A 27151-nucleotide genomic window follows, 5' to 3' on the forward strand; every position below is an offset into this window, starting at 1 on the left:
GAAACTCTCATTAGCATGACTGCTGAGTCATTTTATTGTCATTGTTTACTATGCATTTCTTCATGCTGTTGACATAAGGTTTGGGCAGGTGGTGGCCCAGAAGACTGGTTGTTCGACACTCCCAGTTGATGCATCTTGATGTCACCTTGTGAAATGTTGTGTGCATGTTGGTGCAGTCCAGTCCGAAGAATGCAGACAACTAGTATTTTCAGGAGAAAACAAGCAGTAGCAGGCTATTTACCTCTGCCATGACCGGTATCCTTTAGGCCCCATTTAAATCAGGACCATTTTGTAGCTTGAAGCTCAAATCTCCAAAACTCTCAAAATCCCATCTAATTAAATGGTGGCTATTCATACTTAGGTATTCATACTTAGGTTCCTGTAGCTTGAAGCCAGAAGCTCCAAAAGCTACATAAGGTACTCTAAGTGAGGTATTAGACCTTTTTTTTTAGGTCTGCTCCCCCTAGTGCTTTTTATTGCCTAAACAAAAACACGTGAAGCTTGAATACACATATAAAACGCTAGAAATGTGGTGTGAAAATGCTTATACTATAAAACCTCATGCACACAGCATGCTTATTTTGCTCCCTTGAACACCTTTGCGGCAGGAAAAAAGCCATGTTTTGTACATTGGCACATTAGCAATAAATACATTGGCACATTGAGACGCGTTTAGGCGCATCAAGCCTTTAGGAAGTATTTTATTATGGTCATTGGAACTAATGAATGCTCAAGCGCTAAACACACTTAACGTTTAGATGCTTTTAGGCGTGTCCTGCATTTTTTCTGCCCACAACCTCTTCTCCTGAATGCCTGTAAATGCTTTTCTTCTAATATGCTTGTAAATGCATGGACACATAGGGGTTGATTTAGTAAAACTGGAGAGTGCAAAATCTGGTGCTGCTGGTGCGGTAGCCAATTAGCTTCTAACTTCAGCTTGTTCAATAAGCGTTGACAAAAAAAACTGAAAGCTGATTGGTTGCTATGCAGAGCTGCACCTGATTTTGCACTCTCCAATTTTAGTAAATCAACCCCATAGGCTAGCATAGGGGTGTGTTTACAGGCTGGAAAATTGCGTTTTTTAAAGCCCTGTGTGCATGAGATCCTACTGTGCAAAAAAAGCTGTAATAAAAATGCCTCAAAACACCTGAAAATCACCTGCTTAGGTGTGAATGCAACCTTAAGGTGGGGACATGTGGGAGCAGTGTGATGTCTAATAGACCTGGGTAAGATAACTCCATTAGTGATAGACAGATATAAAGCAGAAGGTAATGTTTATGAGAAACTGAAGCACATTATGTGTTCATTTATGTTTTGCATATTCTGTATGAAAAGTTTGTAGAAAAATACAGTAATAATTTGTTTTTCCTTTCCCAAGGAAAGTAACATCAACTTTTTATTTCTGTAGGCCATCGAACATTATTCATTGGAGTTCATGTACCACTTGGTGGCAGGAAAAGCCATCGTCGTCACAGTCACCGACATCGTGGACACAAACACCGAAAAAAGGACAGGGAACGGGACTCAGGTTTAGAAGATGGACGGGAATCTCCTACATACGGTAAAGCATTTCACTTGTTGTTTCTCGCCTATTGAAAATGATGCTGCACAACCTTAGGTTAGCAAATCAAATAATATTCTTCATTAATAAGCATATGCCAAAATTCCTCAGCGGAATTATATATTTGGTGTAATACTTTTCTACAGGGTATTTCCCCCAGACACCATAGGTCATCCCTTGATAATAGACTTCATAATATATTTATCAGTAATTGTTTTTCTTTTATCTGTTGAGTGATCAATCCTTGTCAGATGTAGAAAATTTTTTCATATTGGCTTTCCCTATCTAGTGCATTGATTGGGTTTGTTAGTGCTTTGTTCAAGGTCTGTACTCAGAATGTATGGACCCTTTGGCAGGTCATTGCTGCTTTCTGTTAGCCGCTCCTCTTCATAGACTGTTCTGTTTTTTTGTATCTTCACCTTCTTTTCTCAGAGACAAGGATAAAGTTAAAGTGTCACTAACAATACCTTTATTCTCCAAAAGAAGTCCGTACACATCACAATGGCCCTCAAATCTATTTCTCATTAAATTATTTCTTACTGTGTTTTATGCCTCCTTGCAACATGCTCTGTGAGCACAGAACATCTCCTTTTTCCACTAAGTTCCATTTGTTTGGAAATGGCAGTGCTAGTTAATTGCGGCCATGAGCACTGCTGTATACAGAGTGCAAATCCCATAGTCCACAGTCCCTAGTTCATCTTAGGAGCAAGCAAGAGAGGGTGGCTATGTTCCTACATACAGTGGGACCATGGAGAACAAATGTAAAAATCCTCTAACAGGTATTTAGATTACAGTGGCAAATAAAAGGAATCTGGAGATTTGAAGGAGACTGGGAGCAATAGAAGGTACTTTTTGATTTAGTAATACATTACATAAATATACAGTATATATATATTTTTTTTAAACCAGAACTTAGTGACACTTTAACCCTGAAAAAATATAATCATAATCAGTCCTATTAGGTACCAATATAATTTTAAAAGATGTAAATAGTTAGGCTTTACTTTACATTTGAATACCTAGACAGCTGAAAAAAAAGCAAATGTACTCATATAGAAAATGGCAAACCATGCTGTTGTTTTTGTGCAGTCAAAACATGGAAATAAAGGTACAGAAACTGACAATGCCACTTGAATTCTATCTGACACATTAAGTTGATTCCGCATTGATTTCTGGTTCAGTAGTCTAGAGCACACTGATTGTGTTTGTTTTTAATTATTTAGAGATTAGGTCCCATACCGTGGTTCAAATGGATATCACCAGTTAAGTCCGGTCAAAAGCTAACATGGCTTAAAGGTGCTCCCACCCAAATTCCAAGTCCTCTCTACTAACCACCCTGTAAAGGAAAGATGCTTATACTTAGCTAATCTAAGGGCGCACCAGTCCGGCCACGTAATTGGCTCCCAGCACCTGCTTCAGGGTAGAGAAGTAATAGTGGACAACGGATGCCTCATAGTAAACCTATGCGATGATGTCACCACCCAGGCTCTGCAACCATTGTTGCTGCCTCTCCTGTCCCCTGAAGCTGGCCGCTGGTTTGGTTTTGACCGGACTACCACTTTAAGAACCTCCTGTTAAAAGTCTCCATGCCTTATAACACAGAGGCTAATGGGGTCTTGTAATTGCAGACACTCCATCTCAGAGGGTTCAGTTTATCCTGGGGACAGAAGATGACGATGAAGAACATATTCCACATGACTTATTTACAGAGCTGGATGAAATCTGTTTACGAGAAGGTGATGATGCTGAATGGCGGGAAATGGCCAGGTTAGTGGTACCAAATATACAGTAATCTACAGAAAGCGAAAGTTGATCTGTAATTCTAGAGCTGGTATAATCATCCTTACTAGTCTGAGGAGACCATGGGATCTTTTGAATACTTACACTAATTTAGATTGAGGGGCTGGCCTGCATTCCCTCTGTTTTAGTCTAGGGATGACATCTATTCAATACTGCCCTATTATGCCATACCTCTGTTTTCTGTTAGCCTGCCACCCCAGATTCAATACATCATAATCACTGGAGTCTTTGCAGAAACCTATAAAGGTTAATGACAGTTCCTCTGAGTCTAATTTGTTATTTATGCACATCTAGGAGCCAGCAACAAGCTATCCAGTCCTGTTCTCTTTCAGGAATTAAACATTTATTTTGTCAATGGAAAAGTCCTGGAAGTTGCACATCTCTGCAAAACCCCGTAAGAAGGTGTATGACAGCCTCAGCCCAGGCTCCAATCAGGCCATGCCCCCAACTCATTGAACTCTACCCACAGAGCTTAGTCATGGGGATATGTATTTTGATTATGTATTTTGTCAACCTTTGTTAAACAAAGAAAGTGCCAGAAATTAGTGCATAACGGTAAAGTCCTCATTCACATATGGTTTTTTTCTTTGCAAATATTCACATTGCCCTCTAATAAATGTCTAGTAAAAACACATAGATCCTCTACAACCAGTCATTGTGGTTGATGAATGTGGCTGATAAAAATGAATGTAAAGACAAGATTAGTTCAGCTTTGTATCCATTTATACATCATTAAATGTATTTTTTAAATTAAAGAAATGTAAGTACCGGTACCTGCATTTGATCTAGCATTACCCCCTTGCTGCTTCTCCTTAAATGTCTAGTAACAGTCTGAGGTGGGTCCAGGACAGGGGCGGACTGACCATTTGGAAACTAGGGCACTGCCCGAGGGACCGGGGTCAGTAGGGGGCCCCATGAGATGCCCCTGGTACCTTTTTCATAGGCTTTTTTGAGTTTGGGCAAGAACACAGGGGCCCCATGATCCCCTATTGCCTGGGGGCCCCATGAGTTGTCAGTCCGCCCCTGGTCCAGGATGATCTGGGCTCATAGGAAGTGGGTTGAATAATGCTGGCCATCAGAATGAGGACATCTGATGACAGAAAATGTACTGTTGGTGAAATTTGGATTGAAGCTGAATATTACAGCTATAATTGACTTTGTTTTTTTTTATTTTCTAATAGGCTAAAATCTGCAGATGAAGTTTGCATTCATTTACATACTTAAAATTATTATTAAGACTTAGCCTCCAAATGCTCCATAATCACCACACAGTCTACCACACAGAATAGGTTCCCAGTCCAGATCTATATAGTAGTGTTTGCAGTTACCGCTTTGTGTCTTTACATTCTGCTAGGGCATAATTCTTATATTAGGGTAAAATGTTGCTGCAGGAATCATAAATGAGCTGTCTTATTGGCAGAGGTAATGCCCTCGGGAAAGACCTGTTCAGTGCACTTGGCAGTCACATCTTTACTCCACTTTCCAAGTCTTCCTAGTGGCCCTCATCCAGTGCACTCCTAAACAGAGCCAGAAACACTGCAGGCCAATATAAAAACTAATCTTATCCTAAATTAAATAGAAAAGTATAAAGACACCGAGGAGTAAGGAGCTGGAAACTGCACATGCGGCCATATAGATCTGAACTGGGAAATACTTTTCTTGTGATAGGCTTTGATTTTGGAGTTGTCAGTTGAGTGTTGATATTAAAGTGTATGTTAACCCAAAATCTAATATTCAGGCTGACAAGATGACCTCTGCCTTGAAATTACCAGTAGCATTGTCAGGCTTCTGTGAGCACTTCTTCAGTAGGCCATTGGGCTGTCTACCAGGAAGCCTATCAGGTGTATACTCCTGCTTCCACAGCCAACTGAGGGAGTGTTCTTGGCATGCTGACAACTTTGCTGCTAATAAAGGAGCCGTGGCTTAGCGTTGTCAGCCTGAAACAGGAAGTACTTTTACTGGTCTAAGGTAAGAAACTTTGCAGTAGATTCAAAACTAGATGATAAGAAAACAGTATACAATGAGACACGGTGTCATACTGAAAAATAAATCTTGGGTTTACACAAACTTTAAGTTGGAACATGTAGATGAATTAATTAGTTCACAAAGTGAACATTCTCAATTTAACTAACCAATATTTAGTAACAACATTTGCTCCCACTCTCCATATTGTCAACTAGGTTTGTATAGCAGTGTAGCTCCTTCCTAGATAGCTAGGAAGAGCTATACTCCAATGATTGATGGGGGCTGAGCAGCTTCCCAGGTGTAATAGCCAGAGTGGGGTCAAATTGTGCTCAGAGCTGAGAGGTTATGCAAGCCAGACCCTCTGGAAATTTCCCATGGTCTAGAGCTTTGGAGGAAGGTCTAGAGGCAGTGGGTGGATCTGAGGAGTGGCTGGCTTGTACTCTTGAGGATCCCCAACAGGAGGCTTGGAAGGGGCAAGGACAACCCTTAAAAGTAAGAGAGCCTGCTCAGTAGCAAGAGAAGAGGAGGAGGAAGGAGGCAGAAGAGTAAAACTGAAGTGCCGGAGCCTGGGAGGGAGCCCAGGCTGGAAGGGGCTTGCCTCCAGAAGTGATGCTAGAAAGGAGGAAAGCTGCAGACTTCATTGGCCCCTTGAGAGAGGACCACCTGGCGACAGGGAAGGAGCAGATCAGCTGATAGGCCTGGTAGCAGCCACTGACCAAACAGCAGCACAGGAGAAGGACTCAGTTTGTTTGTGACATGCGTTCCCCTTCCATGTGCCTTTACTGCAAAGGCTAGTTATAGGTTGGGGTGGTTGCCGCTTTTTTGCACAGTTGGTTGAATTGGGTACGGGAACTACAGGGCATGACGTGCGTCCCTGTGTCTTTAAGGAAGGGTGGGCTCCCTCCAGGTACACCTGCCCATAATTTATCCATTGCTATATGTTCTCAAATATTTATAGAGTTAGGACTGCAGCTTACAGAGGAGCCTTGACATAGGCACTGCAGCTTACGCATATATTTCCAAGTGTTTGCAAAACGTCTGTTTTAACGTGACTTGTTAGAAAGAGTCAATTCAATTGTTTTGCAGGCTGGCTGATAAGTATGCTGGGAAATCTTTTGTTTGTTGGTTAAAAATTGATGAGTTTCTTGACATTTTGCAACTTATGTGTTTTGTGTGGCAAAATAAAAGCTTCAATTAACCTCCCTGGCGATATTCCCGAGTGTAGCTCGGGGGAAAAGGTTCAGTACCACAAGCTGTAACCCCGAGCTACACTCGGGCTTACCATGCGGCGCTGCTCCGGGATCCCTTGATCACTTACCTTGTCCTGCGCTCCCGCAATGTCCCTCCTGCAGTGTCCCCTGCAATGTCCTCCGGCGGATGCCGGCATCTGTCATCTGGGTCCCGTCCCCTGCGACATCGGGACGTACGGGGACGGAATGGCAGGAAATTTGAAAATGACAAAAAGTGACATTCACTAAATTCACTAAAATCACATAGTAAAACATTACTATATGAAACCATTTCACACACATTTTGTCCCAAGTGCTTTGTCCTGTGCCCTGTCTGCATTTTTACTGTTCTTTGTGCCTGGAAACTGAGAAACGTCCATGGCATCCAAAAAGCGTCCCTTTAGGTCAAAAGCGGTTTTAGACCAGCTAGAAAACAGCGATAGTAAATCAGAACCACTTGCAGAATTGAGTGATGATTCGTGGGGAAATTCATCATCAGACACTGAAAGCGATTTTGCGACTTTGCGCAGTGTTGTGCGAACGTGGCGCTATATTTCAAATTTCAGTGTTTTTGGTTTGATTATATTATTGAATTAAATTTATTATTATTATATTATTATTTTTTATGATTATTTATTAAATTATAATTTATGATTTCGTGTTTCAAATTGTAACATACCCGGGATGTTTACTAGACTCGGGACAGATTTCAGTGAGTTATTCCTAAAAATTACAGGCCTACAATAAAAAAAATACATATTTCCATGCAAAAAATGTACCGCTTTGAGCACAGAAATACTGACATAATCAGACCGCTAGGGAGGTTAAAGGCTTAACCTGACCATACACTGTTCAAATTTCACCCACATGCTGATGAACCATCCAAAATTACCTCAGTGGGTGCCCCCATTGGCTTCTTTCTGGGCACCATCCTTCAATTTAAAAATCAAAGGAACCAGATAGAAAAATGTCAGATGAACAGCAGGTGCATCCAACCAGATGCAGCCCTCATTTGAGTATTATGGCATCTGCTAGTGCTGGCTGTTAGAATACCATAGCTGCCTTGGGAGATTTGTTTGCCCTTGCTGTATAGCATTAATGGAGGAATATTTTTTTTTTTCATTCAGTCCGCAGGCTGAACAGATAGTAATCTATATGTGTATGACCAGCTTAACTTTTTGAGAAGAAAAAAATTATATAACTTACACAATTGCCATACAAGCCATACCTCTCCATTGCAATCTGCAGTCAGCTGCTGTATTGTTCTGTATAAATTCCTTGAAACAATGGTAACCGGAAGAGTTCTTTTTGCTTTAATTGTTTAGAGGACCCTTAGAAATGTCATGTCTTACCCATGTGATTGGCTCGTAGCTTTTGTCAGCAGTTTTTCTCTTTATACAACACTATGGCTGATCATGTGACTGCAGCAGGCAGATCCCTCCCACTTAGCAAAGAGGAAACAGGAAGTCAGTAACATGCAGTTGATGGTTTACCAGAAGGTGGTTGTGTTGAAGTTTACTACAATCCTTTCAGTGTGTCACTGAGATGGAGAGGAATTTTTTTTTCAACAATACTGGAGGTACACTTTGGAGGCTATTTATAAAGTAGCAAATGTGGCTTTCACCAGACATTCACTGGTGGAGAATCAATCACTGACAATCAGTCATTTAAAGGAACTCTATGGTCACAGCATACACTTTCGTTTTATAACATCAGCATTTTAATAGCCAACAAATAAAAGATACTCTTGAGAGTACAATATAATCGTACTTAAAAATCTATTTTCATCCTGTGAGCTCTGCCTGTCTACTGGTGTCTCTTTCCACAACTTCCTGGATTCTTTGCATGCTTTGTAGCTTCTCCTTTGCTGTCTACATTAAATTCCTAAGGACTAGATATCCCATGATACCTTTCTGCCTGCAAGCAGTGATTCCTGTACTATCTCCATCTCCTGAAACTCCTCCTCTCAGCACGTCTGTAGTTCACAAGGCAGGCTCTGTAAAAGGTGTGACACAGCAGTGCCCAATCACAAGGCATAGTAAATATATGTCACAGAATTCCAGGAGGTAAATGTGGGGGGATCTTTGCAACTAAGTTTACAAACAACAAGATTATTAAGATTAATGAGAATACGCTAGAAATGCTTGAAATACAATGTGGAAATTAATATATGATTTTAACTGTTGACCAAAGATATGCTTTAAAACGTGAACCTGAGAATGTTTGATGAACTTCCACTCACTGCTTTATAAACAGACCCATTTAAATTATATAAACTTCAATAATAAATGCAATACAATTTCAATTGCATCAAGAATGTAATGTATTACATTCGTGCTCACAAATGAAATGTATTCGGTTGTATCCGAGAATGTAATGTATTAATATGTATTCACAAATGAAATGTATTCAGTATTTCAAGAATGTAATGTATTCAGTTGTATTCAAGAATGTAATGTATTCAGTTGTATTCAAGAATGTAATGCAAATTCTAGCTTTGCTCTTCCATATTCTAACCATCGGACATAAAAGCCTGGCTTCAGCATATTTACTTCTTACCTTGAACTGGATTCTTGGTACTTTTTTTAATAAGAACTTTTCTGTGCTGGGCTGCTGGCTTCCGTTAGACGGGGCCCTCTATAGCCTGCCTGACAGCCCCCCCATGAAAATATGAAATCGATATTTCCACTAAAAATACACTAAAATAATTATTAGCAGACACAAGCATAACATAACTTACAAAATGCCTGCTAATTCTAAAGGATAAAATGGTACAGAGTAATATATAAAGTTCTGTGTGTAAATCAGGTCTTGGGGTTCATTCACATAGGTGCTGTGGCCAGTACAGTGTGAATCAGAGTTTTTTTCCTTTTTAATGTGGATATTGCTGTGTACAGGCTATGGGAACACAGCAGCTTTACATACACAGCCACATGTCCTAATTTGGCAGGTATGTGGATGCAGGTGTATGGCTTCCAAACACTGACAGTGTGTATTTGGGGTCACTTTTTACAATTTCTACAAATTATTTTTTACACATTTTTAAACAATTTTTTAAATGATTTTGTTTACAGTTTTCAAAAATGACTTTTTTAAATGAATGTATTTGTTACAATTTTTTTTACAATGCTTGGTTTTTTTTTGGGGGGGGGGGGGGCTTGGGTGAAATATTAGCTTTTTCAATTCTTTTCTCTGTAGCCTCTGTTGCCCTGAAGATATATCGAGACAGAGGCTTCCGTTCATTCACAAACTAAAGCATAGTAGACACAGTTTACTATGCTTCAGTTATGAATGGGCACAGGAGTGATCAGTACCAGTCACTCACTGTGTTCATTCAGAAAAGAAGGGGCTGGTAAATGACATATCAACCGGCCCCTTCCTCCACTCTCCATTTTGAGGATTCCCCTGTGTATCCACAGCAGCCAGCGGGAGAGGGAAGCTGGTAGCACTGCAGGGGGTGGGGAGCACACAGAAAGGGAAATCAGACGTGGGCAGGACAGGAAGGGGGATCAGTGAGGCATTGGCAATTACAGGAACATTGCCCTGTGTGTCTCTCCCTGCAGCAGCTAAAAGGGAGAGAGAGGAGGAGAAACCGCCATTGAGCTGCTGCAGAGAGCTGCATGGTGCATCCTTCCTTGCAGTTGCCCACCTGCTGTTTGGGCCCCCTACAGGAGGACTGGTGGTACCCTCTTATCAGCCACTCTGGTTCTATGTGAACAAAATACTTTTTAAAACAGAGTTCAGTATTGGACTCAAGTTTGTTCATGTCTTCATTTGCTAGGTGGTTGAAGTTTGAAGAAGATGTTGAAGATGGTGGAGAACGATGGAGCAAACCCTACGTGGCCACACTGTCACTTCACAGTCTGTTTGAATTGAGAAGTTGTATTCTGCATGGTACTGTGCTGCTGGACATGAGGGCCAACTCCTTGGAAGAAATTGCAGGTAATAGACAGGATGTGACTGAATGTTATGTTTTCTTCATACTTTATTGGGATGGCATCAGTTAAATTATATTCCACTTGAAAGCTTTGAAAATACAAGCCAGGTATAGGACAGAAGTAAACTATTTACAGTATTGCTAAAGAAATTTTTAGAAAAAAAATATTTTTAAAGATTTTTGTACTGGTTGCACAAATAATCAAATGAATCCAGATAATCAATAGATGCAAAAATGTGCTGCACTACACTAAATACATCTATATAGAATACATTTAAATAATAATTATTCACACTATTATGTGTAAAACATCTTAGTGAACAAGAGCTGATGAGAAGCAATAAATTAGTATCTTTCTATAATTGCAAAAATCCATATGTACCTAAAAAAAAAAAAAAAATCAATAAGGCCTTGTTCACATGCATGCACTATAGAGCAGTTCTATTCATGTCAAGACATAGCTGCGGGTCCCAATGTAGCAGCTGTCTGGGTACGATTGCGCAACCTCGAGCTCACCAATCAGGCTGTCAAATTGGGAGCAGTGGCTTTGTCCCAGTTGACATGAATGGGACTCCCTGAATGGGGATGCACTGAACACTTGTGCATCCCCATGTGGGCAATCACAGCCTTCACATGGGTGTATGCTGTAGTGTATCAACTATGCAATAAGTTCATAAGGATGTAGTTTCATTGGGGTTGAATTACTTAAGGCAAATAGACTGTTCATTTTGCAAGGGAATTTTTCACAGCGTTTATTGAATGAGGTGAAGCTCTGCACACTTTCACCATCCAATAAAAAATGTTGTTTTTTAAATATGGTATTCTTTGAAAAGTGAAATTTCACCACATTTACTAATCTCTGGGGAACATTTCCTTGCAAAGTGCTGCTTCCCTTGCAAAGCGAACAGCCTATTTGCCTTTAGAAAATCCTGCCCAATGCATCAACTGTTCCAAAAGTCCAAATAAATATTATAATGAGAAAGTGCACTCCTTTCTGAAATCTTCATTATTAAAGTGCCTGAAATAATGCAGAATACTTGTGTGGCCAAGCTTACTCCAATTGGACACATGCTCACCTTAAATAGTGGACCTTATTATTGTAAAAGGTCTTTAACAGGTGTAAGGTAAGTATCTTGAAAAGCACGGAGATTGTAGTATTCCCCTTGTTGCTCAGCTGGTATTGTATATTAAATCTGAAAGCAGTCTTCTCAGAAATGCTGGGTAAAATTGTGCTTTCAGTATAGAAGATCCAATCACTAAATTTAAAATCCAGATAAAAATCTCTCACTCTTGCATCAACTAAAGGCAGAAATCAGCTTTATCTTTTTATATAAAAAATTTGTATAAAAAAATTAAAACTCAAAATAAAAATAAACCATTCACTGTTTCCTATATGACCACCTATTGGTAACCTATATAAGATTCAGTGACCTTTTCTTTGAGTTTAAGAAGCGTAATGATATACCAAGTATAGCAATGGTTTCAGTTTTATCTCGCTTGACAGCAGAACAGAGCCTTGTGTGAAATTATAGGCCTTTGCCCACAATAGGATATGCAAATTAAATTGTTTTTTATTTTCAGCATGCAAGCTTTGTGTTATTCAAATTATGAGCAAATAATTCTCTGGTTGTCTCTCTTTCATTTTTCTGCTTCCTTCCACAATAAGACTTAATTATTTTAACAGTATTAACATATTTGAAACACAGTTATCTATATTGGCCAGCTATCATTTTACATAGATTTGTATCAATTATTTAAAGTGAACCTGACCAGGCCTAAAACTACAGTAGTGTTGAAGTGCAGGCACTTTATAGTCCTTGCAAGTACCTGTATGAAGCAGCTGGTAAACGTTAGACAGCAGACCCTCACCCCCATTATATTTACCTGAGCCTGAACTTGATCCAGCACTGTGTCCAAGAGCAGCAGTTGTCTCTGCTCTCAAACTCCTCATAGGGCAGGGCTCATGCTGCTGTCAATCAAATCCTGTGATGAGGGACAGAGCATCTATAGACGTAGGCAGTGCGGCCAGCTGAAGAGGTGGAGCCAGGAGCATCGACAGAGACCCCAGAAGTAGAGGATCAGAGCTGCTCTGTGCAAACTTATTGCACAGAGCAGGTAAGTATAATATATTTATTATTATTTAAAAAAAGAAGCTTTACAATCACCTTAAGAACAGGTTTCATAGAACCTTTACCCCTTTAAGTGCACTTTTTCCAAAACCAAAAAATGTTTAATGAGCTCCTATAAATATAGTGCAATATGGATTTTATACCTTTTTTTAACATCTCTCTCTTCCAAAAAAAAAGATGTATTAGTTCACCTCACCCTTATCGACTTGTTTTTTGCTCAGTGCTAGTTAAATGTTGCTCACTTTGTTATAATCTGGCCTGTAAGGAGGAGGATACACAGGATGACTTGAATTTGATTTATCTGCTGCATCACATGGATCTCAATCCAGCGGTGTATTCCAAGCGGTTTTGTCCTTGTACTGCAATTTCAACAGAAGGGCTGACCCATCTCTCAGGCTCTCACACTCAGAAGAAACCTCCCTCCTCTGACTGCCAAGACAGCACTTTTTGTCCCATACTTGCAGGCTATGCGATGCCTATACGCTTCTCTGTATGTCTCTGTGTATGTCTATATGTGCGCACACTCCCAGCCACAAGCATTCTGCTCACTGCTGCCCTAACAGGTATCTGTGATCTACAGGTTTGTGTGGTGCATTGCACATCTTTCTTTCCCACTCAACAGTCATGAATACTGTCATGATTCAAACAAATTCTTTTTCACTGTCACCCTATTTGCCAGTGTTGATATCAATCCCCAAATCAGCTCTCTCAGTCTATATTAATGTCTTCCAATGACAAGGTGTCTAAGTGCTCTGGCAACAAGCAATCCCCAATCTATATATTCTGAAAGTCAACTAGTATGGTTAGTGGGAAATTTAGCAAGTGAAGTAAAAGTTTGTATCATTGCAGGCAATCCCATATTAGTTTACATCAATTCAGTGTCATCTACACACTTATTAGCCTACATTAGCTTAAAAACAAAGCAAACAGCACCAGGCTGCATCCAGTTACAGGCACACAAAATATATCGCGGCAAAACAGAGATCAAATCACCTGTTATGCAATACTACCAGGTCTCAGAAAGACTAAGCAAGTGGGGAGAGACTTAGGTTATTATAGCTTACCTATCCTCCAGAGCCGAGCCATCTTGGTCTAGTAGATGAAGTGATATACTGGTGCCCGCATTCTCCACCAATTGTTGAAAAATCCAGTCTTGTGTACAAAATTATTGTACGCATATACATGGTGCTTTAGCAGCAAAGAAGAAAGTGCCAAATTGTTTAAATTTCACCATATATTGATACTATTTTGATCATGTATTTAAAGAGCTGAATAACAAATGATATACCCCTCACTAATATCAACCAAACCTACTTATGTAATCCTCTGTAACTACAAACTCTGTGAATTTCCAGAAGGCACTCTCATTATTTAGCCAAAACTAGTTCACTTAGAACAAGATAACCCAGAGTCTCTTACCTAGAACAAGTTGACTGGATATGGGAAAATCTAGCATTTCGCATGCCTAATACCATATACAACTGGCACTTCTCACAAATGTCTGATGCTTAACTCTCTATCTAACTAGAGGAGCTGAGGGGAACAAGATCATAACCACTGTCAGGCCTATAGTCTACTCGAAGCCATGTACAGAATTCCCCAGCAGCTGGTTTTGTTATTTTATCTTTTAAAGGGCTATTTATTTTATTATGTCATTTTTGGCTGAAGTTCTGCTTTAAACCAGTTCAAATTTTAGGAGCTGTGCCATTTCAAGGAAAATAGCATCTTCCTAGATAAGTGCTAGGTTTAGATAGATACAATATAGTTTGTATTTTGATAGGTAAATTTAGTTGTCACACTGTAGACATTGTGGTTGTAATTGTTGTTAGGTAAAAGTATACCTTGCACACCATAATCAGTGTTGCTGTGTTCTGCTAGTAAGGTCTGCTCAGTATGTTTAGCTGCTAGTATCCTTACAGCTCCCTCTGCATCCAGAAAGCTTGAAAAGCTTCTGGATAATAGGTGTGGAGCTATACAGATGGCAGCATGAATATTGACAGAGCCCTAGCCTATCTCAGACAGCGAGGCTCTGATGGCATGCTGGGCAACTTTATATTTTCAGCGAGCACACTGAGTTCTGGGTCTTTTCCTGTATAGGATTGGTCCAGCCTGGAGAGGACATGCTGCCCTCCCAAGCAATACCTCACAAAACAAACTTACTGTATATGATCCATGTGAGGTTTACAGATTAGGTGAAGCTGTAAATTAATGAATTTAGGGACTGGAGGGGGTCTCCATCTAGTCCAACAAACACATACCAGAAGGTCCCCAACTCAGTTGAGCCAAATTGGAGCGCCTTAAAAAGGTGGATTTGCTCAAAAACGACCACTGCAAAAGAATGAAAAAAAAAAAAAAAAACAATTTAAGGTTGTAGCATAGACTGAGTGGGGTAGAATCACGTCGGCATAGGTGGGCGCAGCCGCAAAGATAACAACAACAAATTGACGTGCAACTTCAACCTGTGTATAGGACCAGTGGGTCCATGAAGTGTAAAATTTAGTGCGTAAAAATGAAGAAATAAAGTTTTCTCAGATAACAAATATTGCAAGGTTAAAGGCCAGGTCTGTGGGATAATTTAAAAAAAATTCTCTATCTCTCCTTTTTTTTCTCCTTCCTCCTTTCTTTGCTTGTGAGGTTAGTGGAATCAATATATGCCTTTGCCGAGATGACAGCCTTGCCACCTTAGGACAGGAAGTGTACTACTGGCAGGATCATCAGGAAAAATTAAAGGGAAAAAAGCTTGAAAAAAAAAAAGAAACTAATGCAGCCACAACATGTAGGGACTGGTGAGCTGCAATATATTACATTTTTGTACTAGGGTTTGCATGCTTTTAAATTTCACATTATTAATAATTCTTATAACTTATTTTATGGAACATGTATATAAATATAATTGATCTGATGTCTCTCTAATGTGTATAACATCCAATGGGGAGCTGAATTCCTGCTAAGATTTTAATAAGGCAATTGATAAGGAATGATTCTGGAATTGCAGCGGCTTCAGTACTATGGGTTTTTTTTCATCTTTACATGTATATGAAAAATCCCATAAAGCATCCCGCAAGGCACATGAAATAATTATGAGCATCATATCCACATACCTTTTTTTATCTTGATCAAAGAGGAATGGAGTCTGTGATCAGTGCCGAACTGGGAAACAGAGGCAATGGGAACAATGTGTTATATTGCCAGTGTAATTAGTTGGTTTATTGTTGGTATACGATGGAGGTCCCCAAGTTGTTTTGTCTTGTGAACCAAACTCAGCTTTAAAAATGAGCAATATGCCAAATCATGTAAGAGAAATGCACCAAAACCTTTTGTATAAAACAGTGTTAAAAGAATACTGTATATCAGCCTTGGATACCTCTAGAGGTATAGACTCCAAATATAGCTGGCTTGGACCTGGAAGGCTTAGCATACTTCAGAATATCATCATGGGAATTAATATGTTATCATGTTAGACTGTAATGACTCCTGAGAGATTTCTTCTTCACACAGTTAAGAAATCCCGAAATATCCATTGCAATTTTCCTTAATAAAAGGTAGGGGCTTAAAAACCTGCCCACGGCTCACCCATAGAATGAAAATTGTGGCCAGCTGTCATTATATATTATATTGTAGCAACATTCCTCTATCTCAAAGAGAATAGTCTATGGGTGTCTTTTTATGCTTAATTGCAGAAATTAACTTGATTGGGGAGGAGGGGATACCCTAGAATTGGCTGAACTGACTTCTTTGAGGACTCTTCTCTTGACACTGATCTACACAAAATGTCCCACACAACTCCCTTCTGGCTGGAAGGTGCCTATAACTTTTTTTAACCACTTCAAGTTTTTTACTCCCTTCCTGTCCAGGCCAATTTTTAGCTTTCAGTTTTATCACACTTTGAATGACAATTGCGCAGTCATGCAACACTATACCCGTATGAATTTTTTAGCATTTGTTTGAGACAGATAAAACTTTATTTTGGTGGTATTTATTCATTTATTCACTGGGATTTATTTTTCCTATATAAATGAAAAAGTGTTTTTCTTATAAAATTTTGCAAATAAATAATCTTTCTTCATAAATCATGGCCAAAATTTATTCAGTTATCTTTTTAGTAAAAAAGGCTGTAAAAGCAATAATTTCTCCTTCTCTCTGGCTGCATTCTTGCAGCCATTGAGAAATACTGTCTGAGCTGTGATTGGTCACAGCTTGTCACATGGTACAAGGCTGTTGTGAATAGGCTTGTACCATGTGATCTCTGTGATCGTTCGCAGATTTCACACATAAGCAATGATGTCAGAAGTGACATCTTCCTAACTAATATTCCTGTGATTACTGATTGACCAATCAGTGATCACATGATTGGGACTTCACACAGAGGTCCCGTACGATTGGTGTTCCAGGGAGCGCGCACAAGCAGGGAAGTGGGGAGGACGTTTATAAATGGCCACCCGCCCCTGCACTGCTTCCGTCCCACCGTTTATATACATGGGCCGGACGGGAAGTGGTTAAAGAACTGAGACCTGCACACAGTCACTAAGGCACAGCACTTAGTTGATTTACTCACAATGTCATATGATAATCGGCTGCCTCCTTCCAATATCCACTAGGCACTCTTCAGTGAGGTAGACACAGACTTACCATACCACTAGACAGCTGGACACTCTTCCCCCCAACTTCTCCTGCTCTCCAAACCCCAAAAACACTCAGACCAGACTTTGTGAACAGCCCGTTCCCCTCAGTTTAAACTCCAGCTTGGACCTCGAGGACTCCTGAACAGCGCCTCCAGAAGCCTTCCCTCAGGAGCAGAGCCACAAGCAGGGTTCTCCTCCTAGCAGGACTGGGCCCAGAATCCACCACCTACTGCCCCAGTCCTTTGACTATTTATGGGCTCTCCAGCCACCTACTGGGCACACCTCTCCAGGGATTGGCTAGTTCACCGTAGATATTCAACCTGCCTCTCTGTTCTTCCTCCCACTATGATTCTAGAGTCCTCTAAAATGCAGGGGGAAGTAATCAGATCATAAAGATATATAGTATTGCGCTCACAACCTTCCAATCTATATATATAGACAAATGAAAAAGTGTATACGATATACATAAATAACTAAATGAGTGAATATAAAAATCAACTCACATAAACGGAATAGTGAAAAATACTAAAAGTAAAATGATAAAATAATATTATATGATAATAATGTCCCACAAAAAAAACATATAAGTGACTTTGTGCTGAAAAATCTTCTATATCTTTAAATAGGTGACTGCTTGTGCCTCCTCCCTCAAGTGAAGATGTGCGCTCACCTCATAGATAGCCTGCAATTAGGCTATTAAAGCTTGCGGTTCACCTCCTTGGAACCTACTTGTTTAGGAACTGATGTTGATAAGATAACCATTAAATGCGACATGTGCTGTAGAAAAGTATCCTCTCACTGGGTGCCACTCAGCTGTCTTCTTATTTCCATGTGATTCTCCATAAACAAGAAAATTCTGACATGGTGCTTTATCGTTTTAAAAGCTTTTAATGTGAAGCTGACAGGTGGCTCTCACATAAATCATATAGTGGTAGTACAGCTGATTCAGACCTCCGCTGGCTGTTGGAGCTGTGCGTTCGTGATCCGATGACCGGACCGACTCCCTCCGAGTGACGGGGACAGTGGGGTGGGACTGTTCACGTCACTCGGAGGGAGTCGGTCCGGTCATCGGATCACGAACGCACAGCTCCAACAGCCAGCGGAGGTCTGAATCAGCTGTACTACCACTATATGATTTATGTGAGAGCCACCTGTCAGCTTCACATTAAAAGCTTTTAAAACGATAAAGCACCATGTCAGAATTTTCTTGTTTATGGAGAATCACATGGAAATAAGAAGACAGCTGAGTGGCACCCAGTGAGAGGATACTTTTCTACAGCACATGTCGCATTTAATGGTTATCTTATCAACATCAGTTCCTAAACAAGTAGGTTCCAAGGAGGTGAACCGCAAGCTTTAATAGCCTAATTGCAGGCTATCTATGAGGTGAGCGCACATCTTCACTTGAGGGAGGAGGCACAAGCAGTCACCTATTTAAAGATATAGAAGATTTTTCAGCACAAAGTCACTTATATGTTTTTTTTGTGGGACATTATTATCATATAATATTATTTTATCATTTTACTTTTAGTATTTTTCACTATTCCGTTTATGTGAGTTGATTTTTATATTCACTCATTTAGTTATTTATGTATATCGTATACACTTTTTCATTTGTCTATATATATAGATTGGAAGGTTGTGAGCGCAATACTATATATCTTTATTTCACGCTTATTCACATTGGTAGTTATGTGTTAAAAAGTTTGCGATCCAACAATAGGAATTTATTACTTGGCTCGCAAGGTTTTTTCAAATAATTAAGTAATCAGATCAGCAGCCTGTTAAGCAGACTAGAGCAATCATCCTTTGCTCCACTGTGTATAGAGAAGCTATACTATATACTAACTCCACATATAAGATCCCTTTAAATAGTTTATTTGGACCAAGCTGGCCCAAATTAATTAATTACTGCATTAACAGGTGTGCTTGCTGGGCGCGCTATATTAACTGTATTTATCCTTAGCTACATACAGTATACAGTGCTGTGTTCCAGCAGTGGGCAAGAACTTCCTGACCTGCTCCTGGGACAAAATAGAGTCGAGCTGAACACTGCTGAGCCATTCTTGGGAAACTTCATTATCTATGAATGAATAGAAAGCTTCCCCTGATTGGCTGAAGTGGAGAGGCAGGTGTATGACATCACAATCTCTGCCTTAGCCAATCAGAGGAAGCTTTGTATTTGGGGTGGCACAGTGGCTTAGTGGTTAGCACATCTGCCTTGCAGTAAATGGGTCATGGGTTTGATTCCAGACCATGGCGCCACCTGCATGGAGTTTGCATGTTCTCCCTGTGCTTGCGTGGGTTTCCTCCGGGTGCTCCAGTTTCCTCCCACACTCCAAAGACATGCTGGTAGGTTAATTGGATCCTGTCTGAATTGGCCCTAATATGCATATGTATGAATGTAAGTTAGGGACCTTAGATTGTGCACCCCTTGAGGGTTAGGGACTAATGTGAATGTTCAATATATATGTGTAAAGCGCTGCGTAAATTGACAGCGCTATATAAGTACCTGAAATAAATAAAATTTATTCATAGAATACAGAGCTTCCCGTAAATGTCTGAGCAGCAGTCAGCCCAAGGCTCCATGCACACAGGGCATTTTAATAATGCTGGTAATGTTAGCTGTGTAAAGTCATGTTAAAAACGTGAGTTTTTCAGTGTTTTTTAGCGTTTGCGTTTTTTTTGGTCGTGATTTACCGCGTTTTACCATATTTTGCCACGTTTTTCAGTGTTAGAGCCTTTTTACAGCTGAAAAACTCCTTTAGAAACCCACTAGTCCTAGGTTTTTTTTCCAGCCAAAAAATGTCCCTGCCAAAAAATGTTGATTACAGTCTATGCATGCATGGACACATAGGATAACATGCTGGGGAGTTTACTTGCTGTAGAAAAAAACATCAAAAGCCAAAAACAGCCCCTGTAAAAATGTCCAGTGCATGAAGACTTAATCTGTTTTGTTTCAGGAGTGGGGCAGAATGTTCCTGTCCCAATGCTGAAATACAGTGCTGTATACTGTATGTAGCTGAGGATATGTTCACTTATTATAGCGCATCAAGCAAGCACACCTGTTCTGCAGTAAAAAAGGCTACGTTCACACCAATGCGTTTTTTAGTGCTTTTTGCAGAAATGCACTACAGTACATTTAACATGGTTTCCTATGGAAAACAGCAGCAGCATTTTTGCTACAATAGAGTTCAATGGAGAATCTGGTGTAATGCATAGTAATGTGTTTTTGCAGAGTTTTTGCAGAGTTTTTGCATTTTTATTCTGCCCAGCAAAGAAAAAATTCCACTTTAAAAAAAAAAGCTGAACAAAATGCAAAATCACAGCAAAAAAAGTGTAGAAAAACGCAAAACGAACTGCGATAAGCACTGTAAAACGGACAAAAAGCAAACGGCATAGGTGTGAATGGATCCCTAAGCACTATATTAGGACATTCTATTCGGGAGTGGATCACTAATTTTTGATTGAGTATATTTGTGGACTTATGTTTATTGTATTTTGCTCCCTATAGTTCTGTATGTTCTTTGAGAAGTTAGTGCACCGCATTTATATTTATATGTTTTTTTGAGTGAGAGTACACTTGGTGAGTGGTTGCAGCAATCTCCATAATTTTGATCTATTCACGTAGCAATAATATTATTATTATTCAGGATTTATATAGCGCCAACAGTTTGCTCAGCGCTTTACAATATAAAGGGAGACAATACAGCAACAATACAGTTCAATACAAGAGGGTTAGGAGGGACTGATCTTGGGAGCTTACAATCTAAATATTGTTTTATTATCATACAGCAGCACAAAGGTTTCACTGATTCTAGTAACACAAGGTTGCCAGATTTTTAGGTGCTTAGGGGTACAATCCATTATTGTATCGTATATTTTGCTATGGATCATGACTTGTGTCACTCATTGTTGGGTTTTGGGTATTGAGGACTTTTCAAGTACCCCACCGATACATCTAACATAAGTTTAAAATCATTTTTTATAAATATTGTTAAAAATACATAAACACCAAAAAACATGATGTTTCCAAGGCAATGTTGTTATAGCCCCTTAATCAGCAAGTCACCCTCCATGTCTTGAATGAGCAATAAACACCTGACAGAAGTTCTACTCCTTCCCTGCGCCATCCAAAACTGCTGCAGGGAACATCAGGTCTGGTATTACAGTTTGTATATTTATTGAGAAATCACTTTCTAAAAAGATGTAAATGTTGATTTTTTTAAACTGTTCTGAATTTTAGCAGAAGGAACACTGCATAGCTCCTAGTATTAGTAATTAAGAGTTCATTTTGATTGTTCTGCCATGTGGTGAAACCACATCAGGTTTTAAATGTGGCTTGGACATTGTACAATTATTGAAGGTTTTAATAAATGAGACATAGTGAGCTTGCTGGAAGGGGATTAGCGGAATGAAACACGCAGTAGGCCGAGCCAATTTAAATAAAATCACTGAAAACTGACAAGCTTCCTAAAGTAACCTTGGCAGTATAACAACAGAGTGTTATATAATCAGTGTCCAGTTTCTGCTTATTTATTATTTTTACATGGTTTGGGATTTTAGTCTCTGTAACACTGATTAAAATAATAGTTAATGCAGGAAGTGCATTAAAGTGGTTGTCAACCTCAGACATGAAATATGAACATAGTTTATCCCTCTAAAGTGTGTACTTGTCTCAATGAAAAACACTAAGTGCAAATTCTGTCTGCTGCTTTGTTCCTCTGCTATTAGCATGAATCACTTCTGACAAGTTCTTCTGACGCCAAGAGAACAACGGTGACAGGGGAGGGACCTCCAGCAGATTGACAGCCTCAGCTGTGTTCCTGTGAGCTGTGTGAAGGGGAGGGTGTCTTTTCCCTCCAATCAGCTCTCAGAACTCTCCTCACTGAGCTCTGCAGTGTGTAATTTCAGCTCTTCACCCTTTTCTAAACTCTCAAACAAGCTTTAAAATTCAGCACTTTGAATGGATGTAGAGAAGAGAAGACTGCAGATAGATGGGTAGAACTTATGTAGGAGGATTTGTTTCAGCTCTGTGTTTCACCTGAGGCCAGTCACTTCATTGGGCATATGTGTTTACAACCACTGCTGGATCGGCTGGCAGAAAGTTCCTGTGTAAAAAATGCAGTGCAAATGGTCTACTGTATACACACATAAAATTCCAGAAAGATTGTTTTAGCTCCCAGAGTTTACGGGGTGGAATTTACGCATTTTAACCTGTATTGATGCATATGTGCGTAAAGTATTACCTAGTAACCCAGATTTTTTGAGGGTTTTTTGCTGATCCAAGGCCTTTTGCACACTGTACTGATATAAAAGCACTAAACATTCCTGGCTGAAAAAACACAAGGATTGCTTGTATTTTTAGGGTATGCACACACAGGCAGGGAGTTTCATAGTTGCTTGAATTTGTGTGTATTTGCGAGTATACATCCAAAAATACTGACTGGCAACTCAGATATCTGTATTTTTTTTTTTTTTAACTGATCAATACGCTGTACATGTTTACACACCTGAAAACAACAGGCTGCATTTAGATCTGTAAGGCCTGGTTCACACCAATGCTTTTTTTAGTGCTTTTTGCTTTGTGCAGCAACGCACTACAGTCCATTTAACATGGTTTCTTATAGGACATGTGTACTTCTGTGCTTTTTGATCTGCTGTGTTTTTGGAAAGGGTCAGGGACTTTTTTAAATGCAAAAAGAAGTATTCATGTAGTGCGTTTTTTACTGCGTTTTTTCACATTTTTTTTTCTGCCCAGAAACAAAACAAGTACCCTTTAAAGGAAAAAAAGAAGACTAAAAAAATGCAAAACACAGTAAAAAAGTGGCAAAAAACAAAGCACAATGCAAAAAGCATTTAAAAAACATCAAAAGCAAAAAGCATGGGTGTGAACCAAGCCTAAAAATGCCTGCATGCTTGAAAACGTAGCATATTCAGGCAGCAGTGTGCAAGAGGCCTTATGGAGGTCTACTTTACTGGCAATTACTTTCCTGTGTGTACATTGAAAGCAATAGGCTGCATTCAGATCAATACCTGAACCTCTAAAAATGTGGTGCTTTGGTGTTCGTATGCAAGAACCCTGAAAATAACTTTTAAACAAGCCACCCCTGACCTGTCTAGATTATTTTACTGTGAAATAATTTTTTCTCAAAAGTTCTTAAAGATACCAACAAAGCACCCATCCACACATAGCATGAACAAATCCAGGCCATTTAGAGTTTTTTTTGTGCATTTTTCCACACTTACTATGCAGTGCAGGAGCAGAATCACGTTTTTTGCCCCATAGACTTTTAAGTGGCATCGCTTGAAAAATATGCAGAAGCATTTGTTTTTCTGGTACCAAAAGAGCTTTATTGAGAAAAGTGAACAAAGCACATAAGGACATGGTATACACTGTGTAATTCAGTAGAAAAAGGTATATCCAGTATATCAACGCAATCGTTGACCCTTGCAGGGGTCTGCTTAGTAACCTAGAACAGTGTCGTTTATGGCAATTGACAAAAACATAGTACTTCCTTAACTAGTGTGACCTTCCGACCAAACATCAGTATAAACCTCGCAGAGTATCGTATAACTTAAGATGCTGTTCATGACAGAGAAAGAAAAAAAAAAAGGGGCGTAATTCCATATATTGAAAAGCTAGGGCCATGGAGATCTGGGTAAAAGACACCCACTCATTATAATATTTCGGGGAACGATGTCCAGCTGAGGATAAAAGAAGGCAAAATTCCCTTGTGTCTTCAAAGGGGAGAGAAAAATGACAGATAGAGAAAGAATTAATTAGGGGAAGGAAAAAGGGGAGGAAGGGGAAAAGGGTGGGTTCACTGTCAGGGAGAGTTGGTCTCATTTCCGTCCCTAAAGGGGCAGGTGGTGGGGGCACAACTGTGCAGGTCAAAGGTGGGGCAGCCGTGTAGTGAAGCTGAAGATCGGTTGATAGTCACGCCAGGGTTGTCATATTGTAAGAAACTTATCATGTTTGTCCTCCAATATCACCGGTAATTTTTCCTTGGTAAAGAAACCTTGAATTCTGGATTTAGCCTCCTCAAACTGAAGGGAAGGGGACTTTCATGCATATGCTATGGTCTGCTTGGTTGCCATAAAAAAAACAAAAAAAACAATCCAAGTGCGATATCAGCGTGGGACATCTTTAAGCAGTCTATGGAGAGGGGCTTTCCCCGGATTTTTCTGCAAGTTAATTTGTGTAACAGAATGAATCATATTGTAGACTCTGATCCACAACCGATGGGCAAGCATTTGTTGTTCAAGTGTGTTTTAGATGAGGCCAATAAAGCCTTTGGGTACAAGACATGCAATTCTAGCTTAAAGAAGCTCACGTACTTGTTGTGTGAGATTAGTAATATGAACAAATGAATGGCAGAGAGGGTTAAAGGAGGAAAGTGAGGTGCAAAACTGTAGCAGCTGCTGCTGTTAACTGTCGCAGTTCCAGAAGACAGCCAACCAGGGCAGTATCTGGCAGTGTAAAGGAGACACTACAGGGGTGATTTTCAACAGAAACAGCAGCCTGTAGGTAATGTGAAACCTAATGTGTTTGGTGCTGTATCCCAAAAAAACTGAACTCAGCTTTAAAGATTATTTTCTCCACAATGCTTATGGCTATGTAGGTGAATGGGGCTGGTTTTAAAGCGTTCCTACTGCTTGTTCAGAATAAGTAATACCATAGTGTGGATAGCCTAGTCACAGGTTCGCTTTGAAACCTCTGTCAGGTTTTTAGCACTGTCTTTGTCCCCATCTGGGAGCATTTTATGCACTGTCCACTGAGGTACAATAGAAAGTAACTGTAAATTTCCCCAACAAAAAATGAGAAACTCAAAAAATTAGCAGTCTGCATTTTAAACACCCAGCTTTTTTTTCTTTGCTTTAGATATGATTCTGGATCAACAAGTAGCTTCAGGCCAACTAAGTGAGGATGTCCGTCATAGAGTTCACGAGGCTCTCCTGAAACAACACCATCATCAAAACCAAAAGAAATTAAGCAATCGAATACCAATTGTGCGCTCATTTGCTGATATTGGCAAGAAACAGTCAGAGCCTCATTCTATGGACAAAAATGGTAAGTTCTTAGTTTTCCTTCACTGAATCAATATATTTTATTTCTATGGGTAGAAATATTGTACATCATGGTTTTGTTAGTTTTGTTATGTGCACTATGCTACGAAACCTTTGGAAGTCTATGTTCAACCTGTTCAGTTTTTGTACCTGTGAATTATTGCTTTGTGTTATTCGCACTCATAGTTGTATTTAATTATCTCTGTTTCTCCCATGGATGATATATGCACACTCCTGTGGGTTCCTTCAATCCTTGAGATATGGTTTGCTCATAGACAATAAGTCTGTAATATGCATGAAAAGTCATATATAAATTGTTTCTAATTTCTGCTCAACATCATACTTTACTGGAAACCTGTAATGAAGAAGATCAGCTCCACTGTTGACTATGCAGCATAGGGTCTTAAAGCTACCCTATTGCAAATCATTATTGTTAAAACTGCCTTCTTTTACAGGTAACAGCAGTCTCAACAGTAGTTTTTGTAGTGTGGTCCCTTTAAAGTATTTAAACCTGAGAAAGCCAGTCAACTATTACTTTTAGAAAGGAGTCAACAATTGTTTCTGCATTACTCTCATGAGTTTCTTTTATGTTTTTCAATTTCTTTTTGAAATTCTGAGTTATTCCAGACTATTTTGTACCATTTCTTCCAGCCCAACTCAAAACACCCTAACCTGATTATAAGTTCAATAGTGTACAGTACAGTTACAGTATTTACTAAAGTCAAAGAGACTGTTAATTGTGCAAGGGAATTTTCCTCAAAGTGAATGAGTTGAAGATCTGCTGACATCCATCATCCAGCCACGTGTAAGCAAAAATGCTGTGTTTTTATTCCTTGTACGTGATTGGGTGCTCTTTGCAAAGTGACATTTCATTACATTCACTAAGTCCTTGGGAAAATCCCCTTTCACAGTGCAATTGCCTTTGCAAAATGAGCAGTCTATTTGTCTTTAGACAAGGAACCCCACTGTGTTTCGGGCAATCTGAAGAATGTGGTATGTTTAGCTTCACTCATAAAATAGCAGGCTTAAAGTATAAATGAATATTTAGTATAGTTATCCTTGCCATACAGTTTCTTCACTGAAACGACCAGCCAGGCCGTATATGTGCAGTAGATTCCCTAGTCATTCGTACGGGAAGGCCATCAATTGGGCATCCACTACATATGTGTGGCCTGGCCTGGGAGAGTTTCTATGAAAGGGCTGTTTGCCACCCATATGGACTTTCTAGGGAAGGGGGGAACCACATTTTAAGGATAGCTGTACTAAAAGTATACTTATAATGAAAAGTTCATTTTTAGCTCTGTATGCCCACCCTTAGCACTCCTAACAAGGCACATGGGTAATCTGTTTGCAGGCTTTGTACTGTGGCCTTTTGGTATCTCCTTTTCTTGAAAGGCCCTCCCACACTTATATGTCACATTCTCCATTGCCTCCAATGAAGAGTTCATCTCTTTGTGCCTTCTGCTTAAGTATATGAAACTAGAATATAAATCTGCCTTGAATTTGGAGTTCTCATCACTTTTCTGTGCTTGGGCACATTGTATAATACAATTCCTGTGGATGTATATAGCCTAGTACTAGGCAAGGGGAAGGGGAGAATAGTTATTCAATGGGACATATTTATAAAGAATTTAATCTGACATTCACCAGAAATTCATTGCAGGTAAATCTTCCTGTTTCTGTGGTTTGAATGACAGTGTTTGTTTCACTACTAGGGATTAGGTTTGGGTTCACCAGTTCCATGGGTTTGCAGTCTCATGGGATCTAGTATGTTCAAAATTATTATTATTAATATTATAGAGGACTTATATAGCACTAACAGTTTGCGCAGAGCTTTA

The 27151-nt window shown here is 39.6% G+C and overlaps 1 protein-coding gene across 4 annotated transcripts in view; it reads left to right on the top strand.

The window, feature by feature from the left end:
- Positions 1-27151, top strand: part of SLC4A10 (solute carrier family 4 member 10) — a 300201-nt gene that overhangs the window by 175126 nt on the left and 97924 nt on the right. For all 4 annotated transcript variants that reach the window (XM_089660029.1, XM_089660009.1, XM_089660018.1 and 1 more), the window contains exons 3-6: positions 1409-1561; positions 3190-3328; positions 10337-10497; positions 25129-25317. In XM_089660029.1, coding sequence (XP_089516155.1) covers positions 1409-1561; positions 3190-3328; positions 10337-10497; positions 25129-25317 — 642 coding nt within the window. The remainder of the gene's footprint in view (positions 1-1408; positions 1562-3189; positions 3329-10336; positions 10498-25128; positions 25318-27151) is intronic.

The sequence above is a fragment of the Staurois parvus genome, unplaced genomic scaffold (genome assembly GCF_062004578.1).
Source record: "Staurois parvus isolate SC_StPar_1 unplaced genomic scaffold, SC_StPar_1.0 ptg000031l, whole genome shotgun sequence".
In the NCBI taxonomy this organism is placed as follows: domain Eukaryota; kingdom Metazoa; phylum Chordata; class Amphibia; order Anura; family Ranidae; genus Staurois; species Staurois parvus.